At 45.2% G+C, this 19492-nt stretch overlaps 1 protein-coding gene and 1 long non-coding RNA gene across 2 annotated transcripts in view; both read right to left on the bottom strand.

Moving 5' to 3' along the window:
• LOC143102366 (uncharacterized) overlaps nt 1–3335 on the bottom strand; it is a 44996-nt gene extending 41661 nt beyond the window's left edge. Inside the window, exons 1-2 of the long non-coding RNA XR_012982580.1 lie at nt 3157–3335; nt 1841–2024 (exon numbers count right to left, since the gene is read on the bottom strand). This is a non-coding gene — a long non-coding RNA (uncharacterized LOC143102366). The remainder of the gene's footprint in view (nt 1–1840; nt 2025–3156) is intronic.
• A 1960-nt stretch (nt 3336–5295) lies between these two features.
• Nucleotides 5296–6468, bottom strand: LOC143102065 (gap junction gamma-1 protein-like). Its single transcript, XM_076265434.1, has one exon. The coding sequence runs from the start codon at nt 6466–6468 to the stop codon at nt 5296–5298; it is 1173 nt and encodes a 390-aa protein (XP_076121549.1).
• Between the last annotated feature and the right edge of the window lie 13024 nt (nt 6469–19492).

Below are 19492 nucleotides of genomic sequence, written 5' to 3' on the forward strand. Positions count from 1 at the left end.
GCGAATGCTTTTGTCAATTGTTCCAGAGAGCAATATATTGATAGGTTATGGTCTAAAAATGGTCTGTGCCAATTTTGGTGAAGATCAGATGAAATTTGCGACCCGCGAAAACTTTTTGATGTTTTTGATTAAATCCAACATGACGGCCGAATCAATTACGATGACATCACAAGTTGTGCTGGGTCAGCCTAAGGACCTCCATCAGAATTACCTGACACCACTAGTGCATTTTAATTCTAAGGACAACAGCAGCTACAGGCCAAAAGGCATGTTTCTTAATTATAGCGCCCCCTAGAGGTCAAAGGTCACCAGATTTCTTGTGCGTCCCCCTGATTGGGTCCTGAGTCCATGTAGTAAGTTTGGTTATGATAGGTGAATGGGTTGCTGAGATATGAGCTCACTTCCTGTTTGGCGGCTTCGCCACATATTTCGATTGGCAGTTACGGGCAAACGGTTTGAGTTCCGAAGACAAAACACCACAACTTTTGTGAGGCTTGGTCTGATGATCATGTATGTCAAGTTTGGTGACGATCGGACAAAATTTGTGACCTGTGAAAAATTAGTTTCACTTTCACTAAAATCCAATATGGCGGAAAATCCATCATGGCGGAAAATGACGTCATAGGGTGCGTTGAACTCGGTCTGGTCCAAGGATTCCAACGGTAGCTCATTTTTCAAAATCGGATCAACAGGTCAAAAGTTACGTGCGTGAACGCACGTCCAACTTTGGCCTGTTGGTGGCGCTAGAGCCCTGGAGGTGCCGACATGAAACTTGGTGAAATTAATCATGGGACTGTCCCTAATCGGTGTGCCAAATTTCACAACTTTTTACCAGACGGTTCTATGGGCTGCCATAGACTCCCATGGCGGAAGAAAGATGTTAAATAATAATAATAAGAAATCATAGAAACACAATGGGTGCCTTCGCAGCTTCGCTGCTTGGCCCCCAATAATAATAATAGGAAAAGATAGAAACACAATGGGTGCCTTCGCAGCTTCGCTGCTTGGCCCCCAATAATATCTTTAGATATTAATTTCATCTCTCTTGCTTTGTAGAGCAACTCTACCAGAGTATAGAAGTAGGCCTACCTTAACACAGGCCCTCCTTGAGAGCTCTCTCTCTCTCTCTCTCTCTCTCTCTCTCTCTCTCTCTCTCTCTCTCCTCTCTACATCTCTCTCCTCTCTACATCTCTCCCCTCTCCACATCTCTCCCCTCTCCACATCTCTCCCCTCTCCACATCTCTCCCCTCTCCACATCTCTCCACATCTCTCCACATCTCTCCCCTCTACACATCACTCCCCTCTACACATCACTCCCCTCTACACATCTCTCCACATCACATCACACCACTCTCCACATCTCTCCCCTCTCCAATCTCTCCACATCACTCCCCTCTCCACATCACACATCTCTCCCCTCTCCACATCACACATCTCTCCCAATAACTCCCCTCTCCACATCACACCTCTCTCCACATCACTCCCCTCTCCACATCACTCCCCTCTCCACATCACTCCCCTCTCCACATCACACATCTCTCCCAATAACTCCCCTCTCCACATCTCTCCACATCACTCCCCTCTACACATCTCTCCACTCTCCACATCTCTCCACATCACATCACACCACTCTCCACATCTCTCCCCTCTCCACATCACTCCCCTCTCCACATTACACATCTCTCCCCTCTCCACATCACACATCTCTCCCAATAACTCCCCTCTCCACATCACACCACTCTCCACATCTCTCCACATCACTCCCCTCTCCACATCACACATCTCTCCCCTCTCCACATCTCTCCCCTCTCCACATCACACATCACTCTGCATCCCTCACCCCTCCAAGGCGTGTGATGACATCCGTCAGGATGCTGGCGTGGCGGCTCTTCACTGTGTGCATGTAGACGGACTTCCCCTCCAGGGGGCGCTGACCTGGACGTAGGCTGCCCAGCAGCTCCTGCACGTGTGCAGAACGCTTCATCCTTGGGATCGTTCCCCAGTGTTCTACTCCATCAGTTCCGCTGCATAGAAACAAGTATCATGCATGCAGGCGTCATGGAAACAAAGAACATCGCAACAGCAGAACCAACCAATAATGACCTATAGACGGCCCTCCGTTTACCAACATAAGATGGGCACGCAGCAACGGGGCAAAAGACGCTCAGTAGCCGGCCACGTCATCTCATTCAGTGTTTCCCATACATTGACTTATTTGTGGCGGCCGACCACAAAATCAACATTGACCACCACACAATGATTTTCCAGGTTGTACTAAATTGTGCTTAAATCTGGTTAGCATCATAACCACGCTGTGCTAATTTGTTAAGTTCAAGTTAAACCAACCACCACAAATGGAATGCAATTCTGTGGGAAACAGTGCTTATTTATTATTGCGGTTCTCAACTATAGGGGGACTTTAATATCCACTGATCTCTATGTAACCGTGACAACCTAGTGAACAGCTCTGCATAACCTCGGCGGCCATATGTTTAGTGAAGGCTTGCGTTCCTCTAATAATACTACACACTCCCTAACCATGACTGTTTCGGTTGGACATGGACAGAGTCACTCCGTAGGACTGTTTGTAATGCCCCTCCTAATGGAGTGCTGCTGGGTGGATTTCTACCCCTTCGTTGCGGGGGCATTTTTTTGTGACGTTGCATGGACATCAATGAGGTCACGTCAAGTTCGCTAGCCCCTTTGCAGAAGCACCGTCAATACCTACATTAAACGTCAACGTTAGCCTATAGTGTTTATGAATCTCTTGGATGGAACCACTGCGCTATGCAAACATACAGTTAAAAACAGTTTTATAACCAGTTTAGAAATGCACATAGCTCATGCAAATTTAGCTTATACACCTAATGCAAAAGAATAGCACAAACGTTAGCTGTAGTCAGACCACATTAGGCTAACATTACGACAAGAAGCTGTGACATTAGCTAACGTTAGTTAATATTAGAAGGAAAGTCCAGCATCAACCTACTGACTTGTTCGTGCTTTTAAGTAAAGTTAGGTCGCTGACTAGACAAGTAACATTATATTAATGCTTTTAGACAAAGTAAGCAGGTGACGTTAGTCTTGTTCAATGTAACGTTAATGTCCGCTAACGTTAGCTAAATGCAAACGCCAGCGCTACCAAAGCCGACCTACCTTGTAAGTTAACGTGAAATCTCCAGGTCAATCACCCTGCGAATGTGGCGTCAGCTTTCAAACAACCTCCTTACCAGCACGGAGAATAATACGCAGAGCGTTTGTAAGTTACATAGCTGTAGAAGTCTAACTCCAATGTTGCCGCAAATTCCCGCAAAACTTTCAGCTTCTTTCTTCTTTCAAACTACCCTCCACTCCACATCCGGGACACTGCACAAACTACGGCGAGTCAAACGAGACACGCTGCTTCTTGTAAAGTGGGTGTGCATGTTAAAACCAAAGATTCTAGTTAACTGATGTCAACCAAAGATCGTCACTCCAATCTTTATGTCTACCCTAATCGCACTGTTAGAATATGTTTAGAATAAACATCTAATGCGAGGGATAAAAAAAAAACTCTTCTACGGTTACATACTGTATAATTTTGCTCCTATGATTTCCCCCGTTTAACCTTTTTTCTCTGGACAGAATAATTTGCAAAATGTTGCTAAATGTTACATCATCTTACCCGTTAAACATGGTGTTTTCGTCCATTACAGCCATCTCACATGTAAAGCTGAATCCTTATTATGCAAAGCCTGTTTTAAGGCAGATGGTGAAGTTGGAGTTGTGTAAATTGGACCAGATGAGCCCCCCCAACACATACACACACACACCTTCTTAGATAGCATTCAGAGGCCCTGTGCTTGAAGGCATGGTGGTTGCAGGTTCATTAAGGTGATTCTCTGTCTCACACACACACACGCATTTGTGTATGCCAAACTGACAGGAGACGCTTATTAAAATTATTACATTAATCCTTCAAAATAATTTGCATCTTTGATGTAAAGCAAAGAAGTCACACTGGACTCTGGAACAGATGATTTATTGCTTAATTCCTAAACAAGGACTTCAACATGCAACTGAACAACCTGTACAAAACCCTATCCCTAACCCTAACCCCAACCTGTACAAAACAAGTCCCTCCCCCACGCCCTTGTTCACTCATTTAAAAAAGAAACACAGAACTGTCCATCACCAGCAAGAGAGAACACATCAAATCCTATCCTAAGCATAAAGCACAAATCATATCCTAAGCATAGCTCTTCATCTTTAACAGAGTTTTGGCACAAGAAAAATGCAAGAAAACAGTGAAACTGTAGAACGTCTGATCCAAACGGTCCAAAACAGTGAAACTGTAGAACGTCTGATCCAAAGGTCCAGTCTGGACTGTGGACTTTATGATGACCTGTTTACAGGAGTAGCAGCTCCACCTGCAGGTCAAACTGTGTACAGCATACAGTAGAAACACTCACAAGGGTCCTCTAAACGGGAACTTGCTCTACATGGGAATGGGAAATTGTGTATTGTGTATATACTGTGTGTCTGGGGGGGTCATAGCTATGTGAAAGTGTGTGTATAGTGTGCGTGTGTGTGTGTGTATAGTGTGTGTGTGTGTGTGTGTGTATACTGTGCGTGTGTGTGTGTATATAGTGTGTGTGTGTGTGTGTGTGTGCGTGTGGAGGGGGGTTCCTGTGTGAAAGTGAATACTGTGTGTGGTTGGGGGGGGGGGGGGCAGGTGAAAGGGTGCATACTGTGTGTGTGTGTGTGTGGGGGGGGGGGGGTTCCTGTGTGAAAGTGTGTGTATAGTGTGTGTGTGTGGGGGGGGGCTATAAAAGTGTGTATATGTTAATGAGTGAAAGTGTGAGTCTGCACATGTGTGTGTATTTGCCTATGTGAAAGTGTGTGTGTGTGTGTGTGTGTTGTCTATGTGTGTGTATATTTGCCTATGTGAAAGTGTGTGTGTGTGTGTTGTATATGTGTGTGAGCACATGTGTTTGTGTAGGGGTGGACGTTGGACTACAAGAGGATCCTCGCCTTAGCTTCAGATAGAAGGTTCAGATTCACACAGAATGTGTAAGCATTGGCTTAGTCTTAGATCCAACTGAAGATGTTAGCATTAGCTGTAGGCTCAGATCCACACTGAGGATGTTAGTGTTAGCCATTGCCTCACATTCACACTGAAGATGCTAGCGTTAACTTAGCTTCAGCTCCACATAGAATGTGTTAGCGTTAGCTTAGCTTCAGATCCATATAGAATGTGTTAGCGTTAGCTGTAGCTTCAGATCCACACTGAGGATGATAGCGTTAGCTGTAGCCTCAGATCCACACTGACTGTTTCCCCTCATCTGATCGGCTGCTGCTGCTACAGCTGCCTCGGTCGCCCCGCCCCCCCGAGTGCTTGCCCCTGCCCCCCCGCTCCCTCTTCCTGTCTCTTCTGGCCCCGCCCCTTGCGTCCTGCGCAGCTTCCTGCTCCTCCTGCGCCATGTTAGCTCTGTTCTGCCGCGCCGCCATCTTGGCCTGGCTGCTGAGCTCGCTGATGGGCAGCTGCTCTGGCCGCAGACTGTAGCCAGGGGGCGCCAGAGGGGCGCCACTCCAGAAGGGGTAGCTGCCGTAGCCGGCCCCCGCCCCCCCCCCGGCCTCGCTGATCGGCGCGCCCCCTCTCAGGGGCCCCAGGGCTCCGGGGGCCGACGCTCGACGCACGCGCAGGATGTCCAGGATGGAGCCGCGGCCGAGGTGCAGCACCTCCCACAGGTCGAGCGCCAGGCAGAGCAGCGACACGGCATACATTATGAGCAGGAAGATGGTCTTCTCCGTGGGCCGCGACACGAAGCAGTTCACGTCGTGGGGGCAGGGGGCGCTGTTGCACTGGTAGAGCGCGGGCACGCGCAGCCCGTAGAGCGCATACTGACCAATCAGGAAGCCCAGCTCCAGCGCGGAGCGCATCAGCAGCTGCACCACGTACACACGCAGCAGCCCGTCTCTACGGATACGGTGCCGCCCGTCATGCCGTGGCTTGCCCCGCCCCCCGCCCTGAGGCCCCTCCTCCTCCTCCTCTTCCGCCGCTGGCGCGTGCAGCATTGGCTCCTCCTCCTGATCCTCGTCTGGCTCCTCCTCCTGGCCTCGCTCACGCCGACGCCCACAGAGCCTCTGCTTCCTGCTCGGCCCCGAGCCACGCCCATCCTCCAGGCGAGAGATCCTATTGGCTGCGAAGCCCAGGTAGATGAGGGAGGGCGTGGCCACCAGGATGATCTGGAAGACCCAGAAGCGCACGTGTGACAGCGGCGCGAAGGCGTCGTAACAAACGTTCTCACATCCCGGCTGCAGCGTGTTGCACACGAACTTGCTCTGCTCGTCATAGTAGATGCTCTCGCCGCCCACCGCCGTCAGAACGATCCGGAACACGATGAGCACCGTCAGCCAGATCTTCCCCACGAAGGTGGAGTGGTGCTGGATCTCCTCCAGCAGCCGCGTGAGGAAGCTCCAGCTCATGACTGCCCCCTGCTGCTACACCCCCAGCCCTGCAGGGGGAGACAGACACATTATCCCACATACACTCTCAACACACATCATCCCACATATACACACACACACACATCATCCCACATACACTCTCAACACACACACACACACATCATCCCACATACACTCTCAACACACATCATCCCACATACACACACACACATCATCCCACATACACTCACACACACATCATCCCACCTACACACACACATCATCCCACATACACACACACACATATCCCACATACACTCTCAACACACACACACACACACATCATCCCACATACACTCTCAACACACATCATCCCACATACACTCACACACACATCATCCCACATACACTCACACACACATCATCCCACATACACACACACACATCATCCCACATACACTCTCAACACACACATCATCCCACATACACACACACACACACATCATCCCACATACACACACACACACACATCCCACATACACACTCAACACACACATCATCCCACATACACTCACACACACACTCATCATCCCACATACACACACACACACATCATCCCACATACACTCACACACACACACACATCATCCCACATACACTCACTCACACACATATCATCCCACATACACACACACACACACACACACACATCATCCCACATACACACACACACACACACACACATCATCCCACATACACTCACTCACACACACACACACATCATCCCACATACACTCTCAACACACACACGCACACATCATCCCACAAACACTCTCAACACACACATCATCCCACATTAGGGGTGGACGATATATATCGCCTGCGATAATATGGTGATTGCTGTTTTAACGATGTGCAAATTGACATTATCATGTATTTAAATTACCCCCATACATTCACTAAATCCAGGAGGTGAATGCGAGAGAAGCCCATAGGGAGAAGCCCCTGGCTGCAGCAGAGCAAGTCACGTGATTGCTAGTGGTCCACGTTGTCACACGCACGCCTAACGGTGGGTTTCCACACAGCGAAACACCTCGCAATTTTCGGCCAGCCAAATTTCGCCTCGGGTGCGTGACGGCGAAACCGCTAACCTTTTGACTGCAGTGTCTAGCCAGTGGTGGCAAGCGAGCTAATTAGGCTAATCAGCTAGTTCAAACGTTTAAGTACTTTCCAGGGGTCTTTATGCCTCGACTAAGTTGATGTTGCCTATAAACAACAATTCATGTTCATAGAAACAACAAGGTCAACATTCTCTGATAAGACATAATATATTTCATACCTGTGTTGCAGCATGTAGCCTAGCTGTCTAGCTAGGTTTACAATGCAATCCAATGTCCTAAAATACTAGCATTTCGCCTGTCAGCTAGCTAAAAAGATCGAGTGCTTAAACTAACATATATAGTGGTCTATTTAGTGGTGTATGTGCTCTGACTAAGTTCGTGTGGCATATAAACCACAATTCGTGTTGAGACAAGTGCCAATGTTCGTGTAGAAACATTTCAATCAATTTTCGTGTTACAGCTCAGGTAGTCTCCGCCATCTTGGTCAGACTTTTTTGTAACTACCGCCTCCAAACACAAAGACGCGGACCTGATTGGTTCTCGAATGGTCCTCATTTAAATAAAGTTAAACTTTGGCCAACTTTGTTTCGCCTGCCTCGGCGATTCGCTTTCATTGTGCCCAACCAGGGCGAATTTCGTCTCCATTCAACCTTAATGAAAGCGACGCGAAATTTTATTGTTTATTTTGTGCTGCTACTTCATTCAAGTGGCATTGTCAAAGTCAAAGTCAAAGTCAAAGTCTGCTTTATTGTCAATTTCTTCACGTCAAGACATACAAAGAGATCGAAATTACGTTTCCCACTATCCCACTGTGGAGACAAGACATATTTTACCAATTAGGTCCACAGACAAACATAACATTCAAGTAAACAATATAAAAAGTAAAAATAAGAAGGCACATACAATGAAGAAATAAGAGCAGCAGAATTTGGGTTGAAATTGTGCAATTGTGCATAGACAGTCAATATAATAGTGCAAAGTCAGGCCAATAAATGGCTGAGGTAGTTCTGTTTGACCTAAGTATGCAAGTGGCATAGTGGTGCAAGTTATGTAAGAGCAGCAGAAGTGTGTTCAGAAGTGTTTTCAGGACAACAGGACAACAACAACAAGTTGCAAAGTGTGCAAGTGTACAAGCGGAGTAGTGCAAGTGGAGTAGTGCAAGGCAGCCATTGTGGGTCCAAAGTCCAGGATGTTATGTAGCTGAGGGTGGAGGGGGGAGAGAGAGTTCAGCATCCTAACAGCCTGGTGTATGAAGCTGTTGGTGAGTCTGGTGGTGCGGGAGCACAGGCTTCTGTACCTCTTCCCAGAGGGCAGTAGATCAAACAAGTTGTGAGCGGGGTGACTTGCATCACTCACAATTGTGGTCGCCTTGCGGGTGAGGTGGGAGGTGCGCTGCAGGGCTTTCCTGTTGTATTCAGTGCAGCTTCCGCCCCACACAGCGATACAGCTGGAGAGGATGCTCTCAATGGTGCCTCGGTAGAATGTGGTCATGATGGCTGGTGGAGCACTTGCTCGCCTGAGTTTCCGCAGGAAGTAGAGGTGGCGCCGAGCTTTCTTCGCCAGTGATGCAGTGTTGGTGGTCCAGGAGAGGTCTTCTCTGATGTGCACCCCCAGGAATTTGGTGCTGCTCACTCTCTCCACCACAGCACAGTGGTGGTCAGTGGCAGGTGTTGGGTGTGGCCTCTCCGGAAGTCAACAACAATCTCCTTGGGCTTGCTGACGTTCAGCAGGAGGTTGTTGTCCCTGCACCACGTGGTCAGAAGGTCGACCTCCAACCTGTATTGAGTCTCTTCGCCCTTGGTGATGAGACCCACCAGAGTTGTGTCGTCAGCAAATTTCACTATGTGGTTGTTGCTGTAGGTTGCAGTGCAGTCATGCGTCAGCAGAGTGAAGAGCAGCGGACTGAGCACGCAGCCTTGGGGGGCCCCCGTGCTCAGTGTGATGCTGCTTGAGATATTGTTGTAGTGTTGTCACGATACCAAAATTATGACTTCGATACGATACCTGCCATAAATATCACGATGCTCGATACTAAAACGATACTACGGCGAAATCCTAAGATATCTGGAGAAGAAAGGACTCATACCTCCTCCAAGTGTATTGAGTCATTTGTGTTAAATTTGGTGCACTTTTGTAGTGTGTAGGTCAATTCTGGGTTCTAAACTTCTAAACTTCCTACATAATTATTATTTTTTTATAGTCAGTAAAATAGTAGGCCTACTTTGTGTGATTAAGTCCTTTATTGTTTGTTATAGTTCATTTGACAAATGACAAACTATGAACTCAGTAAATTCCTGATGATTAATTTGATATCAATGAATGAAGTAATACATAAATCATGAATTAATTCATGTACCCTTACCGTAAAGTGTAACTTACTCTGAGACTACATACATTACCAACCTAATTCGCTTCAATTGTGTAAAATGTAATGTAAATCAGGTTTTATGGCCAAGTATACTTTGGTATACAAGGAATTTGGTCTCTGCATGTATCCCATCCGTGAATTAGTGAACACACAGGTAACACATTGAAGCACACATTAACCTGGAGCAGTGAGTAAAATAGTAGGCCTACTTTGTGTGATTAAGTCCTTTATTGTTTGTTATAGTTCATTTACATTGTGTTGTGTTTTGGCAATAAAGTAGCTTTAAATAGCCAAACTAGGCTAGATCAAGGTCAGTGTTAAAATTACTGCATGCAAATCACTGAATGCTATGCAGAGGGGCCATCTGATGTACAGTATTGATGGGTTTCATCAGGTCCCTTTCCACAGGTGTATTAATCAAGCACCATGCAGTCTGCATTGATAATCAAGGTGCTTGATTTTATACACCTGTGGAAAGGGACTTGATGAAACTCATGAATAGGCTACCCTAGGCCTTCCCGTGTTCATGGGATTTCTTTGACAGTTGCAAAGGGGAAAATGTGAAGTCTTCTTTGCGCCCAGTGTACAAGTACGACGTTCCAACCACTCAGGTCTTCGTCAGATAAGCCTACACCATTACCTGTTGCAATATATCTGTGTGCATTCCTACATTACGTCTATTTCTTTGATAACATGATTTGCTACCACGTAGGCTACTGTAACAATAAGCCGCTATTATTAGGACTCAACACGCTTTGGTGGTATTATGCTGTGGGCTTTAATTTGCGCATTTCGGGTAGCCTATCCTACATCTGGGCAATAATTATTGAACAAATTGCAGTCTACATGCCATGACAAATATTACCAGTAGTAGGCTACTGACCGAACATGAAATAGATCGTTTACAAGTTATGGTAATGTTATTCTGGCGTGAACATTGCGCTTTCATCACGTTAGCACCCTATGATTACAGCTCGTTATGTCTCGTCAAAAAGATTACAGCTCGTTATGTCTCGTCAAAAAGATTACAGCTCGTTATGTCTCGTCAAAATTCATGGATGAAGGAAGGTTCGCTTTATCCCAGATAACCATACTCGTTTCACTTAGGCTAGACTAAAACATAAGAGAAGAACTTGGCACTAACCATGTAGTCGTGTTTTCTATAGCATAATCGTTAACCTGTCGTTCTTTGAACTCTTTAAAAATGTTGGGATATGTCTGCGAGGTGTTTAGCCAAGTTCCATGCGTAGCCTACTGCTTTTAAATTACTTTGTGTACCTGATGGCTTGCCTTCACTATTCGCAATGTATCCGAAATAGTTGCAGATTTCACTGCACCTTTTGTTTTATCTACAAGGCCTAGAACTGTCGGCAAAGAACTATGTTGACGTTGGCTGCCCACTCACTCACTCAGAGCTGCCTGCTTAGACACGCCCACTTGACTAGATGCGTGCAAGGAGCAGTGAGAGCAGCAGTTCACACAGACACAGAACGTTATTATTTTAATAAAGTATCGATTCTAAAAACGTCTGAAATCGTATCGTTTTTTGCGTGAAGGCATCGCGATACCTTTTTAGTATCGATACACCGTGCAACACTATATTGTTGCCAACACGTACTACTTGAGGCCTCTGACAGAGGAAGTCCAGTAGCCAGTTGCAGAGGTAGGTACTGAGTCCCAGTTTGTCAAGTTTGCAGATGAGTTGTTGTGGTATTATGGTGTTGAATGCAGAACTGAAGTCTATAAACAGCAATCTCACACATGAGTCTCTTTTTTCCAGGTGGGTGAGGGCTGGGTGGAGGGCAGAGCAGATTGCATCCTCTGTGGACCGTTTGGCTCGGTATGCAAACTGGAAGGGGTCCAGGGTGGGGGGGAGAATGGATCTGATGTGTGACATGACAAGCCGCTCAAAGCACTTCATGATGATGGGTGTCAGTGCCAAGGGGCGGTAATCATTGAAGCAGGATGGAGCAGTTTTCTTCGGCACAGGTATGATGGTGGTAGCTTTGAAACATGTTGGGACGATGAGTTAAAGTCCTGTTATTATATGTAAACATTAGGCTAGCCTTTGAGTATTTTAATAGTCAGTTGTAAACAAAGAAATCTTCTTATGTTACCCTTTTGTAAATGGACTGAAGTTCGCTCTAAATATCAACTTTTATCGATTATGCTAACCGTTAGCATCTCTATGGGATTCCTTATATACTGTAGCGACCGTGCTATGCGTAACCCCGGGTACGCTCATGGTTGGCAGCCTGGCGAGAAGGGGGGCGGGACCCCCGAGGAATATAGGCTACGGTTCGAGGAAGTTCTGCCTCTTTAAGTGCTGGGCCTGACACGGCCCGCTGTGTGTGACATGCTGCATTGTGTGCTTGTACAATAAACCAGTTCTTGAAACTCTGGCTCTTGGTGAAACGCTACAATACTTTAGCCATAAGCTAATGCATTCGTTTCTATTCTGTAAGATCTGCTTCGTTTTGCAGTGAAACCTAAGTAAAGGTTTGAAAGGGACATCAGCTTCAGACTTTCTCTTGGGAAACTGTCAGGCCTATCTATCCTCTGTAATGTAGCTGGCTAGACCATGTCATTGCCACACACACAAGTGGGGGCAGAATTGGAAATGTGTCATAGAGTGACAATGCATTGGTTTGGTAAGTCACAGGTTAGGTTATTGGTTATTATTGTAATGATGCTATTCATAAATAATGAGCTGTAAAGTAACTCTGACTTTTAAAAACAGCTTTTTAAAGGATATCGACTAATTATCATTATCGTCAAAATCACAAAAAATAGAGATATTATTTTTTGTCCATATCGCCCACCCCTATCCCACATACACTCACACACACATCATCCCACATACACTCTCAACACACACACATCATCCCACATACACTCTCAACACACACACATCATCCCACATACACTCTTAACACACACACACATCATCCCACATACACACACACACACTGTAGACAGTGGCACATATAGAAGATGCACGAATGGATGAATGGATGGATATATCCTAATGAAGAAAAATATAATTTATTCCTGGCCAGGTTCTGATATATATACTCTGTATTTCGATAAGAGAGAGACTGAGAGAGCAAGCTAGGAAAGGGGGATAAAGAGCAGCCCAAACCCAAATGTACGCTACAGACTAGGACTGGGACTGGGACGCTATACAGGCTACAGACTAGGACTGGGACTGGGACGCTATACAGGCTACAGACTAGGACTGGGACTGGGACGCTATACAGGCTACAGACTAGGACTGGGACTGGGAATGGGACTGGGACGCTATACAGGCTAGGGACTAGGACTGGGACTGGGACGCTATACAGGCTAGTGACTAGGACTAGGACTGGGACTGGGACGCTATGCAGGCTAGGGACTAGGACTAGGACTGGGACTGGGACGCTATACAGGCTAGAGACTAGGACTGGGACGCTATACAGGCTAGAGACTAGGACTGGGACGCTATACAGGCTAGGGACTAGGACTAGGACTGGGACGCTATACAGGCTAGGGACTAGGACTGGGACTGGGACGCTGGGATGCATTTATCCCAATCCGGGAATTAGTGAAACACACTCATCACACAGTGAACACACAGTGAGGTGAAGCACACACTAATCCCGACGCAGTAAGCTGACTGCAACAACAGCGGCGCTCGGGATTTCTACACCTGCAGCATTTACCATTAGGCTACTAAAAATAGCCTACCATTAGGCTACTAACAAATAATTTCTGGGGTGAGCCTATTTGCTATGTGAAGAAGGGGTTCTTTTTTAGGCATACTCTCTTGCTACTTAAAACTATTTAACTACTTAAAACCATCAAATCACGACATCGCTATAAATACAGTATGCGATTAAAATCAGCGAACATCAATGTATAGGCTACATAGATAGATAGATAGATATAGATAGATAGATTGATAGATCCTTTATTGATCCTTTATTGATCCTTTATCACCCGGAGAGAAGAAATACTCTTTTCTGATTGGCTGGTGGGGTGGCTATTAATTCTGATGAATGGTAACTATAACAACCATAGTAGGACTATGGTTGCAGGCCTCGCAACAATGGAATCAACTGTAAACAAGCTACGCGTCGGGGAGTTTTTTGCCACTCGCCCTCGTCCATTAATTCCGTATAACAGGACACCTCGGCGGCCGTTATCCCTTACTTATTGATCCTTTATTGTGGACGCTTGGTGAAACAACATGGAGTAGATGGTTTCGGCTCAGATGCTCAGATGCTTCCTTTTTTAGTTCTCTTCCTTTTTAAGTTCTCTAAGTTCTCTTAAGTAAAAAGATGGGAGGGGAAGCGTAAAGAGCGCCTAATTATGTATTCCGCGGTATGTACAAAGACTGCTCCTGAAAGCACACGTCTATTCTGCGCCTAATACCGTATTTTCCGGACTATAAGTCGCTCCTGAGTATAAGTCGCATCAATCAAAAAATGCGTCATGAACAGGAAAAAAACATATATAAGTCGCACCGGACTATAAGTCGCATTTATTTAGAAAAGTATTTCACAAAATTCAAAGCCAAAAATTGAGACTATGTAACTGGATTATTGAGGCCAAAAAGATTAATGTTAATGAAGATGAAGGAGTGAAGGCAGCCAAGAGGAGGGCAGGAAAGCAATTGCAAAGCAAAAGATTCACTGAAAGAAAATGCCATGTGGTACACCAAAATGTATCTAAAATGCAGAGAATACAATGCAATTACAGTTTTTCTCAGTCGCTTTGGTGCTATTCTCACATCACTATTAACATTTGCACAGCAGTTAGTGCATTTCTCAAAACAATTAGTGCAAACTGCAAAACCTAGTGGATGACCTGCAATAGCACGTCACTTGCTCAAAATGGATAGTCCATTCCTCAAAAGCACGTATTCATGTCAAAATGAGAAGTCTTGACACCATCGTTTATGAACAAGATAGTCAAATGGCTTTGTCATGTTTTCATTATGACAGTACTCTCAGTGTTTTCCAATGCAAAAAAAGGGCAGAATTCTGTGACACTACCTGAACATGCTCAAGACAGCACTATACAGTACTTGTACAGCCATTTGAAAACTACAGTAAAGTTACACATTGCTGTAGTTAGGGGAGTAAGTGAGTACAAGACACTGAATACGTACGTTTCACATTTTTACTGTATATGCTCTTTGCAATTCTACAGCATTGTGACAGAATTTGATAACTAGTTCACCAATTTTGTATGAAATGACTCAAGCAATGAAATGAAGACTATTAGTTTTATTGGGAACGACTATTCAGCATCCATAAGTATAGTTCAGTTTGATCCCGTGAGGGAAATTTGGTCTCTGCATTTAACCCAATCGGTGAATTAGTGAAACACAAACGGCACACAGTGAACACACAGTGAGGTGAAGCACACACTAATCCCGGCGCAGTGAGCTGCCTGCTACAACGGCGGCGCTCGGGGAGCAGTGAGGGGTTAGGTGCATTGCTCAAGGGCACTTCAGCCGCGGCCCACTGTTCGGGGCTTGAACCGGCAACCCTCCGGTTACAAGTCCAGAGTGCTAACCAGTGGGCCACGGCTGCCCACAAAGTTTCATGTATAAAAGAGTGTCGGGTTTCCATCCGCTTATTGCGAGATAAGGCATCCGCTTTCATTCATTCATGGAACGTGTGCTGTGCTGCAAGGAAAACCTTATTACATATAGCCAAAGAAAGGACTGTGCAAAAGAGAAGCACTGAACGCAACAGGAGACGTAAGAGATGGCAGGCTATTTGAACGAATTTGAAGACATCGAGGATGAACCCTTATTGGACGTCGGAATATAGCCTACCAACGAAGAGCTGCGGAGCTCCGTGAAAGGGCTATGAGAGAGAGAGAGCTACCTGTAGTCAATGCTGCACACAGCCTCGGACTTCTGGAAACTGTAGGCTACCTGCGGACATTGTGAAGCTACAGCCACCGAAGAGGAGTGCCTGTGTTGCATGGAGTGGGACCTGTTGCGTCGCGATCCCCAAGAGACGCAGTGTTTTGTAGAGTCTGAAGATTTCCCCTCATTTATAAACAGGGCTGTAGTTGAAACTTTTTTCCATGTCCAGAAAAGAAATTGGAGGCGGCGATCCATACCAGAGAGACCAGATGGACATCCACTAAGTAAGTACACTATACAAGTTATGTTACATCGGAGCTATTATTTCTGATAGGCCTATATTGAGCAAATTACGTTTGATTTTAGTTCACATCGCCTGCCTGTATATGTGAACAACCAGACGTGAACGGTAATGTGTTTCTTTTTAATAAACTGCCTGTACACTTACAAAGTTCTCAATGCTTCGGTTTACACGTAGAGACCCTCATTATGCTACTGTGTAAGTGTGGTGCTATTTTGAGCCTTGTTAGTGGTATAGAAATAGCGATTTCTTTCTACTGGACGTGTGCCCCGAAGGCTAGCGTTAAACGCTAATTAGCGGTTTGCAATAAAACTGGTCACATTCGACTAGCATGAAAATAAATCCCAGCAAACGGTCGAACTCGTACAAATGTGTTATTAACCCCTAGGTTCATTTTGCGCCGGAATTGTCCTTTAAATGTAGGTTATTGCTTCAGCCTCTAGCTCAGAAAGGGGCTGTGTGTGACTGGTAGCTTGAGAGCAACATGTTGGAGACTCATGGTGTAGGATGATGAGTTTTCATTGGCAACAATATTAAACCAACCAACAATATAAATTATTAAGAAGAGCTCTTTTAAATTAAAGTTAAATTGAAGCAAACTTATACTGGCTTTTATTTGTCCGAATCTGAGGCCCGGCTATAAATAGAATCCTGACCATAATTTGAGCATTTAAGTATGCACGTGTGTTTCAGGCATAGCGCAAGCACTAATCTCTGACTGAAAGTGCACAGGACTTGTGCATTTGAGCTCTCTCGAGGCTGTAGACGGTAATGTTTCATGTAGAGTTCATGTCAGTTCATATAAATTAACATTTAAAAAGATGTTCAATTATATATTTTTTTTCATATATAAGTCGCAACTGACTATAAGTCGCAGGACCAGCCAAACTATGAAAAAAAGTGTGACTTATAGTCTGGAAAATACGGTACTTCCGCCTTGTTAAAGCAGGTGTTAATCCAAATTGCAGTTCAATGCGTCAATAACAGAACCTTTCAAAGACAACAGAATCGCTATTTAGAGCACCAGTTTTGTAAGTATTTGTACTATCAAAAGCAACTTTAACTTTTGTTGGCCTTTCGAATGTCTTACTTTCACATCATTCACTTAAACTTTCCTACTTGTTATATTTGACCAATTTTTCATATCCTATACGTGCTCAAGTAGTTTGAGTAAAACTGCTGATCTTCATTATCTCCCTGCTTGTTGACATCTTATCATGTATGGTAATAATTCATGATCGCTAAACGTTTGATTCTTTTTAATGTAATCAGTTACGGTAACTTCATTCAACTGCACTTGTATGTAGGCTCTGCCGTTCAGTTGTGGACGTTCATAAATTGCGTTTATGGGTGGAGAAAGGCACAGTTTACACTAGTTTGATAAATACGACGGAAACTTGGGTCTGACAGCGTTCGCAATCTGCGGTTTGTCCATGACGCTGATAACGCTACTTCGCAAATGTACGTACATCTGGCCCTCATTATGTAAGTATAAGTATATACTCTTTTGATCCCGTGAGGGAAATTTGGTCTCTGCATTTATCCCAATCCGTGAATTAGTGAAACACACTCATCACACAGTGAACACACAGTGAGGTGAAGCACACACTAATCCCGGCGCAGTGAGCTGCCTGCCTGCGCTCGGGTAGCAGTGAGGAGTTAGGTGCCTTGCTCAAGGGCACTTCAGCCGTTCCTACTGGTCGGGGTTCCAACCGGCAACCCTCCGGTTACAAGTCCGAAGTGCTAACCAGTAGGCCATTCTCTGCCATGTATGGACATCTTGACTCCATCGTGCCAACTAAATTCAGAATGTATCACGCGCTAGTGGTGTGCTTCCTGAACAAACGGTCCGTGTGGAACAATCAGATCCCTGTGCGTATAGTGCGCGTCATAGGAATTTAACGAGGCTTTGAGGCAGAGTTTTTGCCTCGAGTAATTTTTGTAATCGTGTTATTCAAGTAACTCGATGAATCGTTTCAGCCCTAACTCAGTCATTACACAGATCCTCCCATACATAGATAGATAGCTAGATAGATATACTTTAATTATCCCACAGGGAAATTCAGTTGTTTCAGCAGCCTTAAGAACATACAGCAAGCACACACACATGCACACATATGTGACCAGGCGTGGGAATTCCAGGCGCAAGTCGCAGAGACGCAAGTTGCGAAAAACGACGTTGAAGTTTTTTTTTTCAAAATTAGTTATTTTCGTTTTTTGCAGAATGTGCAAGTTGAAGTCCTAAAGAAGCAATTCCATGTTTCAGATAACAGCATTGGTTGCTTTAAAAGTGTATATTTTGTCTTTGAAAATGGTTAAGTTTCAATCAGCTGTATGCTAGAAGTAACCTCATGGCTACTTATACTGATACACAAGCGATAGCCTACACATGGCTACTTAATATACAGCGACCCTGGAACTCTCTCCTTGGCAGACATTCGTCTAGCGACAAACTTTCTCCAGGGCTTATGTACAAAATACGGAGTGATTCTATAGCTGCCGAAAGAGAGTGGCAGGACATGCAAATCATTGGCCATCTTGAGGCATCCACCAAAAAGCCGCAGACGAAAAGAAAGTCCCCCCAGACCACGTATTTCATCGGAGGCAATGAAGTCTGCAGGAATACTTTTCAGTTTCTCATAGCGTAAGTAGTCCCTGTTACATTGCAATCCCTGCTACATTGCTTGCTAGCTAGCTAATGCTACATTGTTATTAGCTAGCTCAGTACTGTCGTTTAAAGTGATGCACATCAAAACTAAGCTGTAATGGGAGGTTTTTGGCAAGTAATGTGAGCATCTGCTATTAATTTGCTTGCAAAAAGTCACTGTGATGCAGAACCTGTGGAATTTCAGTTACTGCGCAATTCAGCGGTTCTGCCCCCTGTTGACAGTCTTCCTGTCCTGGTCCCATCTGGACTGAACATTGACAGGCAGACCTTTCTGCATGAAAAATCAGGCCTTTCTGTGCTGATGAGGCAAAAGACATCACATGCCCAGCACCAAGGGTCACGGCACAGAAGAACATGCAGAAGAGGATGCGGATGTGATCTCACCAAATAATTGGACTCTCCTTCACAGCCTCTTGCTTGCTATGTTAGCCTTTATGCACAGCCTCTCCCACAGCCTGGACTAAATTCACTTAACTTTAGTTCTGACTTATTGTGTTGCCTCCAAAGTCTACTGACTTAAAACTGCACTGTCTTGCCTTACTTTTTTGCAGTGGTGTAGTGGGGATTTTTAAAGTGGGGGGACGCTATTTTAATGACATCATTGCAAAAACTGTCACGCACCTCCACATACATCGGTGCGTAAGGCCAAGGCCAAATTGTTACCAGCTTTCGTGAAAATAAAACCAAATAAAAAAACAAACAATTAAATGACATGGATTAGCTTCAAAATGTAGCCTAATGT

The sequence above is a fragment of the Alosa pseudoharengus genome, unplaced genomic scaffold, assembly GCF_046254945.1.
Source record: "Alosa pseudoharengus isolate Yale_2024_CS ecotype anadromous, Long Island Sound unplaced genomic scaffold, YU_APseudo_1.1 YU_APseudo_1.1_scf_4, whole genome shotgun sequence".
NCBI lineage: Eukaryota > Metazoa > Chordata > Actinopteri > Clupeiformes > Clupeidae > Alosa > Alosa pseudoharengus.

What these genes read in the sequence shown, in the direction of transcription:
- LOC143102065 (XM_076265434.1), bottom strand. Translation starts at nt 6,468, where the DNA reads ATGAGCTGGAGCTTCCTCACGCGGCTGCTGGAGGAGATCCAGCACCAC.